We start from the raw sequence: 12130 nt of genomic DNA on the forward strand, positions 1-12130 counted from the left end.
ATAATAGATGTTTTCATTTTAGTTAAACTGAATTGCGTGTATTTCAAGAGAATGGATTATTTCATTTTGAAAGTTGTAGATCATAGTAATTAAATTCTTAACTGAAAGTAACCCGTCCAGGGGTAATACCCATGCCGATAAGAGGTCAGTGAAACTGAATGCATTCCCTGGTTGCCTGACCCGGGATATCTGCATGACCATCTTCAGAGCAAAAGCGTACAGAATCAGAAAGACCCTCATCCTCTTTGGCACTGGAATTCCACTCTTAGGAACTTTTCCAAGGCAACAGTACATCAGAGACAAACAGCTTATTGTAGAATGGTCTACTGTAGTAAAATACTGAAACAGCTTCACTGTCCTGCGTTAAGAGTTTGAGTTACTAAATTGTGGCACATCAGGAAGACAAAATACAGCACAAGCGTAACGCAAAGTGTGGAGACTGGAGAAACATCTGCACCATGGGTGCAGAAGTAGCTCCGACTCAGATAGCCTGAGCAGTGCGTTTCCAAGGTGCGACAGGTAATACGGAAACATGGAAGCGCAACCGGGATGATGTTTGATTTCTGATTTTTGTACATGGTTGTTACTGTATGATGCCAATTTTTCTTTTCTTTCTTTTTTTTAAAGACAGGAAATAGTCTGTGTCCTAAAAAATGCTTCAGAACTTCAGATTGTAAAATTCAAAGCAAGCCTGAAGGACTTAGGGGGGTGGGGGGAATTGAAAAAAATGAAAATGGTTCCTTGCTTGATTAATAAGAAGTACATGTTTTATTTTAAGAATTACATGGATTATTTATCACGACTGTATGAGCGAGAAATCAAAGATTTTTTTGAAGTTGCAAAGATCAAGATGACAGGGACAACCAAAGAAAGCAAGAAGTTTGGTAAGCCCGGGCACCTCAGCCCGTTGTCCTCTTCGTATTGAGCGCTGACTGATCTGCCACCTGAGGGAAGAGAAGTCTAAGGTGGAAGAAGGTACAGTAGAATCAATGAGAGCCTAGATCTGACTACATCGGTTTACTGCTTAGGTGCTTCTCATAGAACAGATGTCCCATCTATCTGCAAATAGGTTTCTTACCAGTTAGAATTCTGCCGTCTAGGGCTCTGACCCGTCTGCAGTTGTGTTCACACTGTAGTGCACACGTCTATCTAGGAAAGTCAGTTGAGCAGACAACGAGGTGCAGCTGTGGAGAACTTGTCAGCATAAGAGACATGCTGAGAGCTCAGTTTCTAAGTCCCTGAAGGAACTTTTCGGACAAGTTGAGGCCAAGTCACTGGCCTCCAAGTCATTGCTCTGCAGGGACATGAAAGTGACTCCTGGCTTCTCCGTACTTCTCACTGGCTATTTTGAATCAAGAATGCTTTTCTGTCTTTTCTCCCTTAAAAGGAACTAAACTGATGTCACCAAAATTTCTCCTCTGATCATCCCTGTTTTTCCAAAGAGAGATTTTTAAAGCTTTTTTGGTTTTTAACCTTCTAAATATGTTCAATGGACCAAAAAATAAAAATCTTCTTTGACAAGATAGCCAGTGAAAGTATCAAGTTGTGAGGATGGTGGTTTGCCGAGGCCACATTCTGCTCTTGCATGTACCCATCCCTGGAGTTCCATTTGGATGGAGTTCTGTGCTTATTCTGGACAAAACCTGGCCTTCAAGGGCTATGACATGTCCTCCGAGTGTGTCTGCATCCCTCCCCTTTAGAAGAATGAGTTTAGCATTTGCCTGTTGAAAGGAGCCTATGCCCTAAGTAAAGCCGCTTCTCTGATCCGGGGACAGGACTCCAAATGGAGAGCACACATTTCCCACCCCTTTGCTTTAGGGCAGAGAAGGCCATCTTTACTACAAAGTTATTTTGTGATTCACAGTTATTAAAAACCGTGACCTGAGCTGTGTTGATTGTACATATAGATTCAAGTGTGCTACACTTTGACGAAGATGCTGATTAAGAATCTTGGGACAGTAGGCTGTTGGAAACAGAAATGCTAACTCATCCTAAAGGTTAATGTCCCTAAACAGCAGTGTGTTTTTAGCCTTGTGACTGTTTTCACTGTGGGTATGTTATGCTTTTCTTTTTTTAAGTGAATAGCATATTTATTGGTATAGTTACATGTTTAATGTTTTCATTAAGTATATTTGTCACCACTTTTTAGTGAACCATTTTATTGTAGGAAAACTCCTCTTCCGTGTATGAAAAGTAAAAGTAAAAGAGAAATTTTTCTAAAATCCCCCCCCCACCCCAAGCAGGTCATAAACCCCAGTAACATAATAGTTTCCCAAGCCTAAGGTACACATTGAGATAAATGATTAAAAACACAAATACAATTTAAGTATAATGATGTCTTCATAGTATCATTGCACTAGTCTTTCAAGCACATAGTTTTTTTTTTCTCCTTAAGTTTTTTAATTATCTTCTAAATACTTCAATTAACATAAATACATTTAAAGGGTAGTTTTGTAATTTTAACAGTAAAAATTTCATCTCTTCTATGTATCTATTAAATGAAATAAAGAATAGGAAAGTAATTTGTGATAATTGATAGTCAAGAAAATTACAGCTCATTATTTTATATCATTAGCTATAAGAAAAGAATTAAACAATAAACAGAATTCAGAGAGTTAAATTTAAAAAAAAGTTAGTTCCTCTTGTTGGGCTGTACAACTTATTGGCACCTAGTATAACAACACCGCTAGTATCAGAAGGAGTCCTGGTAGCGTAGTGGTTAAACACCCAGGTTCTAACTGAATGGTTGGCTCTTTGAACCCATAAGCCATGACGTGAGACAGACAGACAGACTTGGCAGCGTGCTTTCTTGAAGGTCCCTTCCTTCCGTGGGAAACGTGGAGGCAGTTCCTGAGGTGCTACAGAGTTTCTGTGAGTCAGCATCAATTTGACAGCAGTGGAATTTGTTTCTGTTTCTGGTTTTTTGTTTTGTTTTGTTTTTACTCGTACCTGAGTCTTTATTGGCAACTTCACAAAGGAGCCCTAGTAGTCCATAAAGATTTACAACCTGAGAAACCCTATTTAGGGCCACTATGCGTCAGAATCAACTTGATGGCAGTTGGTAGTGGGTCCATGAAGCATGAAGCTTTGCTCTGAAACTGGAGAACCTAGCACTGTTGCCGTTCGGTATCATCGAGTTGGTTCCAACTCACAGCAACCCTGTGTACCAACAGAACGAAAGACCGCCTGGTCCTACACCATCCCCACAGTTGTTGCTGTGTTAAGACCATTGTTGCAGCCACTGTGTGAGTCCATCTCAAGGGTCTTTGTCTTTCTCGCTGACCCTCAGCTCAGCAATGGTCCACTTCTCCAGAAACTGGTCCCTCCTGAAAACATGCCATAGGATGAAGTCTCACCATCCTTGCTTCTAAGGAACATTCTGGCTCTACGTCTTCCAAGATTGACTGGTTTGTTCTTGTGGGTGTCCATGGTATTTTTAATATTCTTTGCCAGTACCATATTCAAGGTCTTTAATTTGTCTTCAGTCTTCCTTATTGGTTATTCAGCCTTTTCATGCATTGAGACAATTGAAAATACCATGGCTTGAGTCTCGAGTGACATCTTTGCCTCTTTAATACTTTAAAGAGGTCTTTTGCAGCAGATTTGCCCAGACCAATACATCATTTGATTTGGGGCTGCTACTTCTATGGACATTGATTGTGGATCCAAGTAAAATGTAACCTGTGATAACCTCAATATTTTTTTCAATATCATAATGTTTATTGGTCCAGTTGTGAGGATTTTTATTTTCTTTATATTAAGGTGAAGTCATTAGTCTTCATCAACTAGAGTTTCAAGGCTCTTTACTTTCAGCAAGGAAGGGTGTATCAATGCAGATTGCAGGGGATTAGTAGTTTTCCCCAAATCTTGAGGCAGCATGCTGACTATAGCTTAGCAGCAGCTTGAGGCCAATTGAAGATACTGCTCAGATGGCTAGCTGGTAGCTAGCCAAGATCTCTGTTTGCCACTAAGAGTATTCCCTGGAGCTTGAGTTGGCTGAGGATGGGAAGGTACACATCTCTCTAGTGTGACACGTAGTTTATTCTTTGACTTTGGCCTTTGGTTTTATATTTCAGGGGCAGTGTCAGTTGACATATCCTTCTGTTTTAAAAATGTTTTTAGGCTAACTTACAGTGTTCTTTAATTTTCTGCTTCATTCATTCTGATTGTCTTCTTTGACATTAACTCCAGTTTGAGCTTAGAGTACTTCATACGATAACCCAAATTTGATCTAATAAATATGTAGAGAAGTTTTAGAATAAAAGAAATGCCAAATGACCCTAAATTTGCTCAGATTTTTTTTATACCTTTATTACACTAGCTCCTTTAATTTTACTCTCCCATTCACCCATCTCTTGATAATTGGTTATATGATGCATACCTTTCATGCCTGGTGTTTAATAAGTAGTTACTGAGTAATTAAACTGGATATTTAATTTTTAAATGGTTTTAAAGCCCTGTTGACATAACTATTTTATCATATATAATATAAAATTATTTGGTACAGTGGAGATTCATTTCAGGACCTTTCCAGAATGTGAGGCCATCAATGCATTAATTGTGTAAATCTGCAGCTTCATCCTGAATTTATACTGTATTAAATATACTGACAAACTATATTTTCTCAAGAAGCTACAAATTTCAATAGTCGTTTAAATTTAAGCGCACTGCCTTGGTCAACTTAAAAAAATAAGAGTGATTTAACTGTGTGGGGAGGGGACAAGATAATAAACCTAGACATTTTACCTGGACACATAAAAACAATTCATGAAAAGCCTGGTAGGGTTTTTTCTCAGAATTTCTCCAACAGTAGCTGGCCAACTAAACACGTGTTTCCACCTCTCATTACTCGATGCTCGTGGTTCTTGCATGTGTCTTTTAAACTAGAGCTTAACTTCCTCTTGTGCATGGTTTGTGCAAAATGCAGTTTATTAACTTGTCTTTGTCTTTGATGCTTGCAACCTAATCCATCGCAGCTACACTGCCTCGAAAAGAGAGTGCTGTCAAACAGGAAGCAGAGAGTGAGTATGCTTGGTGTACTCGTCGGTATTCTCAATGCATGTGTACTTGTTCAGTGTGTCGAGATGTGTCCTTTGTCTTGAGAAAAGGCGAGACTCCAAATACCGATTGCTCTGAGTGTCTAGGTGCTGGCGAAAGAGTGCCAACGTGATGGCCTATGGTATACCTATACCCAAGAAATACGCACTGCAGTTAAACTATAGGCCCAGTGGTAGGACGCTGTGTCAGAACTGGATGACAAGGCTTAACCATTTTACTTCTATTTTCAGGCAATGTTTTAAAACTCATAAAATTCTTAGCGAGATGGTCAGATTTTACGCAACCGACTTGAAGTTTGCCTTTAGTTTGTCTATTGTGTCAGCATAACCTGTGCCTTCTCTGACCATCAGCAGTACTGTAGGCTCACTGAGAGCGACCCAGGGAGATTCCAAATGATTTTACTTCCTGTTTGTTTTATTCTGAATGGGAACATCAACTTTTGGGGTGTAAAAATGGAATCTTTTAGCTCCTTGACATACGTAGCATAGCATCTTGCCATGTTGTCCCCATATTTCCTCATGGCTGTGATGGATTAGACCCAAACACAGGTGCCCCAGACTAATGGTTGGTGATGGGTCCATTGCATTTTAGTTGTAGTTTAAATATAAGAAGTTGCCAGGGCGTTTTTTTCTCTTCTTTTAGTATTTGAAGAATTGTAGTTTGAACCATATGTAATTGGCTTGTCCAAGGGTCAAGAATGATCAAGGAGTGTCAGTTTCATATGACTACACCTAGTATTATTGATTTAAGGTGGAGACAAGTCATTGGGGGATGTGACAATTTTCTTCAGAAATAGAACCAAGTAATACTCATTTGTACACTCAGAAGTCTGTACACAAGAAGTCTCACACTCTTGTCTTTTGAATGAAAAAGAAATCCTGGTCTACTTCAGGCTGGAGAGAGTATCAGGCAGCTTTACTTTTATCATGTGAATGGGCCTGCGTAGGCTCTCCTAGGTCCCTTTCAGCCTTAGTCAATGAATCTCTGCAGTTTTTGCTGTGTGTACAATTGCTGAGCAGTAGGACGCAGATGGTAATGGCAGTAGAGGGCACTGTAACACAGTGTGGCATCAGGCGCTGGGAGTCCAGGACCAAGGAAGAGAGCCCCTGACCTAGGCGAGGACGCTTTTATTCCTGGAGGTCACAACTTTGAAAGTTTGATTGTTTCTTAGGTCTTCATGGAAGCTCTGGGAAACTAACTGGATCTACTTCTAGTCTGAATAAGCTCAGTGTTCAGAGCTCAGGGAACCGCAGATCTCAGTCATCTTCCTTGTTGGATATGGGAAACATGTCCGCCTCCGATCTCGATGTCGCCGACAGAACCAAATTTGATAAGGTAAAATTAAGCCACCCACGTGTGCTTGGACAGTCGGATGCATTTTCTGTCTGGTAGCAGTTTGTTGCTGCTCTGTGTAAACGTGTCGGAAGCCTCGGGTTCTGTTGGCACTCTTAAACAGGAACTTGCCAACTCTAAATCCCAAAAGAATATTAGTAAGCCAAAATGTACATTCCCGGTCATATAGACACACTAGATGCTTATTAAAATTTGTTTGTTGTAAATCATAAAGTGTTGGCATCTACTAAAATCTTAAGTCTTTAAGCAACCGCAAAGAGGAATTAGCAACGTTGCACTAAAGAAGTCTAAAAAGTCTATCTTTGTGTACCTCTTTCCAGATTTAAAAGTCAATAACAATGTTTTAGTATGTTCCCAGTCATTTTCAGCCTTGTTAAAACTGTATTTGTCCGTCAACCAGTCAGTCTTGCAAGAAGTACATCTTGTAACTCCTCTGAGGTTGGACGGGAAGTAAATGCAAGCGTTACCCTTGAACACGGAGTGCGGTTCTCACACCCAAGGACCTTTTGACTTTCTTTAGATATTTGAACAGGTGCTAAGTGAACTGGAGCCCCTGTGTCTGGCGGAACAAGACTTTATAAGTAAATTTTTCAAACTACAGCAACACCAAAGTATGCCTGGAACTATGGTATGGTTCACATTTATTTTGACTACTATTGTAATTACTATATTATCCCAGTTTCAAAATCAGAACAAAAAGAAAGACCAGCATGCAGATTTTTGTCATGCCAAAAGATAATTAAAAACAATGATCGTTGGAGTTTGGGGATCTAATTTGATATCCAATAATGTCTTAAGCCTAAACTTTTACTAACTTGGTAGCAGGCAAAGAAAAGAAAAACCTGGGTATAAAAGAAAACCTGGTATCAAAGAGTAGTAAAGTTCTTTTTTTCTCATGTAATTACTCGTGTAAGTAGCTGATCAACTGAGCATGTTGGCACCTCTCGTTACTTAATGCTCATGATTCTTTGCAGGTGCCTTTTAAACTCGCGTTAACGTTCTCTTGTTATTTAAATAGCAGTTTTCACTTGGTAGTAGTTACCATGAAACATTATAATTAGTTTATTTAAAAATGTTTTCAAATGAGTACACCATGCTCTAGCAAAAAGATGGTCTAGAGCAGCGGTTCTCAACCTGTGGGTCGTGACCCCTGTGGGGGTCAAACGAACCCTTTCACAGGGGTTGCCCAATTCATAACAGTAGCAAACTTACAGTTATGAAGTAGCAACGAAAATAATTTTATGGCTGGGGGTCACCACAACATGAGGAACTGTATTAAAGGGTTGCAACATTAGGAAGGTTGAAAACTACTGATCTAGTGAGAACTCCAAAGGTTTGAATCTTTGTTGACTTTTTAACGAACTATATGGGACTTTAGGCCAATTATTTAGTTCCCAGTTTTTCTCATCTGTAAAGTGCATAGGAAAAATGCCTCTTCCTCCTTTCTCTAATGAAGCATAAGAATAAACTTAGATTTGCCAGAATACCTTGAAAAACATACAAACATAATGTAAGTAGAGTGAGTTTTAAAGTCACCACAAAAAGTTACACCTCGGGAAGCAGATATTTTCTAAGTACCCATAGAGTGAAGGGGACATTAAAGGATTGTGTTACTGTTGTTAAATTTGCTAACTTACTGGCCTCTGTAAGGATTCTTGATAGCAGTTTTTCTTTCCTTTTTAAAAAAATTAATTGGAATTGAATAATACATGTATCATCCCATATTGGGATTGAATTGGGATTGAATAATACATGTATCATCCCGTAGTTCAATACATGTATCATCCCATAGTTCAATCACATCTAGCAGAATTGTACAATTGCTACCACAATCCGTTTCCAAACATTCTTTTTCTACATGGACCCCTTGACATCATCTCCCCTTCACCCCACCACCACCACTGTCACCACCACCCCCACCACCACCCCAAAACCCTTATTTTACTTGCCGCCTCTATTGGTTCATCAATCCTGCGTTTCTGAAAAACAGAAAAACAAATAACACAACTTCAAGAAGGTGACCCCCAATGACATAACGATTCTGAAGTGTGCCCTAATATAAACAAACAATACCAACCAAACAGATGGAAAATTTTGAATACCAGATCAGGTCCAGCATGTAGGGGGATCTGCTGACAAAGTTTTAACTGTTCAGGTCAGATTTATGCCCTTAATCTTCTGTAGTCAACTGTCTAATGCCCTTTGTTTAGTAGCTATTTCCCTCCTATTCCTCAATTGTGGGTAGCTCACCAGGAGCTTGTTTTGATAGCATTTCTTAATGCTGAAATTCTCCATATTAGAATTATTGATGGAGTATTGTCCATATTTTATTCTTTCCTGAAAGTTACTAGACCTCTAGCTGTACATTCGTAAAGAGCCTATTTCGTTGTACAGCTTTATCAGCAATACGACTTTTTAAAACCATGATTTTTTTTCATCATGTAGTTTCTCCTAGGAATTTTAAGACTGTCTAGGCTTTTACTTTCTAAACTGGTCAAATTGTTGGTCTTTTATCATGTAAAGAACCTGAATCCCTTTTGCAGAGTGAAGCCGAAGATCTGGATGGAGGAGCATTTTCTCGGCAGCATAACTCTGGCATGCCTCTGCCTGTCTCGTCCGAGTATGTGCTGGTTGTTGTCTGCGGCTTACTGGGGGGGGCTGGGATTTCAGTTGAGCCTAGAGGAGGGCTGCTCACGAAGGGGATGGATGACAGTCTGACCCAGCCACACAGCACCAGCGTGCACAGCTGTTGTCTTACTGAACATTTTACTGCCCTGCATAAAACTGTGCTTGAGTCATTCTTTGATTCACTGATCACATGAAAAAATGCAAACACAATCAATTCTGATGTTTGCTTGGAAGAAAGGTAGCCTTTGAATTGCAGTGTATTTCTCAGATACCAAAAGACGCATCTCAGGACCCATCTGTACAAATGATCAGTTACGTTGAGCGGCCAAACTGAGTTTGCAGAACTAGATCTGTAGGTTGAAACCTGTGGAGTATTTCTGTTGTTGTCATATGCCATGCAGTCGGTTACCGGTCCCCGAGACCTGTGTGCCGGTCCTGCAGCATCCTCACAGCTGTTATGCTTGAGCGATGGGCCCGTCATACTTAGAAACTTGCCACATGAAAGCTAAAGCGTTCGCCATATTGAATAAGCAAGTAGATTAATGTGAAAGATGTGTGTGCCTGAAGCTTGCAAGAGCTTTCTATATTTTGTATGCTTTCTGACCAGGAAAGATATGATCCGCCAAATGATGATTAAAATATTCCGCTGCATTGAGCCAGAACTGAACAACCTGATCGCCTTAGGAGACAAAATCGATAGCTTCAACTCCCTTTACATGCTCGTCAAAATGAGCCATCACGTTTGGACTGCGCAGAACGTGGACCCCGCGTCCTTCCTGAGTACGACCTTGGGGAATGTTCTGGTGACCGTCAAAAGGAACTTTGACAAGTGCATTGTAAGTTTGTTTGTTTTTCAATAGCTTTGATTCTAGCTTATGGCTTGAAATATAGACACGCGTATTGAAGAGATTGCCAGCTGACTGGCAGGTGGGCTGGTCACCCTCCTTACAAACCATGAAGCAGGATGCTGGTTGCAAGATCGCTGAGTAGCGACCCCCCGCCCTCCGTTTCTCTGTTGCACCCACTGTGCCTACAGCTCAATGAACACCCGGGGCGGGGCCTGGAGAGCAGCTGCTAAGAGGGCCTCCAGGTGATTCTCTGATGCCTTGGTGTATGGGTGGTGACCACGGACCTAATGCAGCCATTGAAACTGACTATCCACTTGGACTAATTGTTTCTTTATTAATCTAGTCCAACAATAAATCAAAAGTTGGATTATTGTAATTGCTTAAAATTTTAATTGTTCATAAATTATTTCAATTATCTTTGAACAACTTTAATAATTTTCTTGATTTGTTTTTTTTTTTCTTGATTTGTTTTAAGGATAAATCATTCTTATAGAACTTCTAACAATCATCCTGTCCCCCACGCCCACCCCCCAGCTAATAAGAAAAAAAGTCTTTAACAGTATTCTTATTGTCTGTTAGCTTTGGGTAAACATGTAAATATAAATTGAGGTGGGCCAGGTCCTCAGAAAATGCCGTCTTATTAATGGACTTAAAAGGATTTACTTCTGGTCTGAAATTTATTTCTGGTTTTTAGTTAATAAAATCACGAACATCACTGTGTAACCTCTACATTATAGCCAGATTATAAATATCCATTAGGTAATTGGAAATGAAAATATTAAGGACTCATAATGTGTGGAATTCTTTATACTTTTAAAAATAGTGCTTATTGGGATTATTAATATATAGAAAGCAATCTGTGTCCACTGTAGAAGCTTAACCGTTAGCTCAGTAGCCTGTTATTCCACCTTCCCTTCTAAATTCTCCTTGACTTGGTTTCCACACCATCCGAAAGTAGAGGATGATAATTTATACGGGAAAATATTTTGAGTGAAACCTACCCAGTCACACCGAGAAACACCTAAGACATACAAGAACATTCACAGAAAGCATTCATCGACACGGTTCAAAGCTATGGGAACGTGGTGCTGAGGTGGAAGGTGCGTGGGGACGCCACCTCTGCTGCCCAGGGCCTAGTGCTGCCTCTTTAGAGAGGCCGCTCATGAGCACTGGTGTCACCTTCTTCCTTGTTCCCTTCAAGCACAGTTTCTCTTCAAGCTCCTTCCAGCTAACGGAAACGCATTCACGTAGTTAGGCTTGCATTTGAACTGTTAGGAAAATGTGATCCCTTAAAGTCCTTCCTGTGGGCCCCTCACTTCTTCAGAGGCAATGGTTACCTCGAAGCCTGACTGCAGGCAGAGAATCAAAAGGAAAAGGAGGTATGGCCACAGGCTAAGGAAATGAGTCCCACCGGACATCGTTGGGACCCTGACTGATGAGGGGACTCCACATTTCAAACTATAAAGGCTTCATTGCTGTTACCTATAAAGCGTAATCATGTCTAGTGCCTCTCAGCCCAGCAAGACACAGTAGTCAAAGCAAAGGATGTGATGGCAGGCACATAGAGACCTGGGCTCGCCTGACTGCCTGACCCAGAGTAACTTATGGCCAACAAATGGTAGCTAATAGTGGTGGTGGCAGGACTAATAGTAGCAATTAATAACATTTTATTGAAGAAGGTCAATGTTACTGTAATACCATAACCCAGGAAAAAGCATAAATTCACAATTTCTCCTAAATTGCATGTATTTCCAAAGGACTTACCTTTAGCCAGCTCTCTGTCTCTGTCTCTGTCTCTGAGTTTAACTTGGGTCTTCTCACAGGTGGAGTGCATGTGCTCGGTAAGAGTTGTGTGTGTGAGTGCTTGAGACCAGAGCAGAGGCATAGAAAAGTTGAAAAGGGAATGAGTTTGTGAAGCGAGCAAAAGGCAGGCTGCCAGCTGGCTGCAGAAAATGGCTCAGACAACATCCGAGCTCTGCGGTTTCTTCTGGTGCCCAAGCTCAGCATATCTGGTGCTCTCCAAAAAGAGCAGGGCTCTGAAAGCTAGCCAAGCCGGAACCAGAGATGAAATGAGATATTAACTTACACAGCAAAGACCGCCCAGCGGAACCCCACAGTTTGCTTTTTGTGATCCCTCGCACTTTACTGGCCTAGATTTGCCCTTGTAAACCTTTGAGAATGATGTGATTTGGCTGACTTGCCAAGGACGTGGGGTTGGTAACCTCTAGGGTGTGCTATTAGAT

At 40.6% G+C, this 12130-nt stretch overlaps 1 protein-coding gene across 1 annotated transcript in view; it reads left to right on the forward strand.

Moving 5' to 3' along the window:
- The window catches only part of EXOC1 (exocyst complex component 1), a 63531-nt gene that overhangs the window by 39976 nt on the left and 11425 nt on the right, over window positions 1–12130 (forward strand). The window contains exons 9-14 of the mRNA XM_004706333.2: window positions 779–884; window positions 4977–5021; window positions 6230–6393; window positions 6932–7039; window positions 8955–9031; window positions 9647–9875. Of these exons, the coding sequence (XP_004706390.1) occupies window positions 779–884; window positions 4977–5021; window positions 6230–6393; window positions 6932–7039; window positions 8955–9031; window positions 9647–9875 (729 nt within the window). The remainder of the gene's footprint in view (window positions 1–778; window positions 885–4976; window positions 5022–6229; window positions 6394–6931; window positions 7040–8954; window positions 9032–9646; window positions 9876–12130) is intronic.

This window comes from Echinops telfairi, unplaced genomic scaffold (assembly GCF_000313985.2).
Source record: "Echinops telfairi isolate 266 unplaced genomic scaffold, ASM31398v2 ScPeMD7_7468;HRSCAF=8506_0, whole genome shotgun sequence".
Lineage (NCBI taxonomy): Eukaryota > Metazoa > Chordata > Mammalia > Afrosoricida > Tenrecidae > Echinops > Echinops telfairi.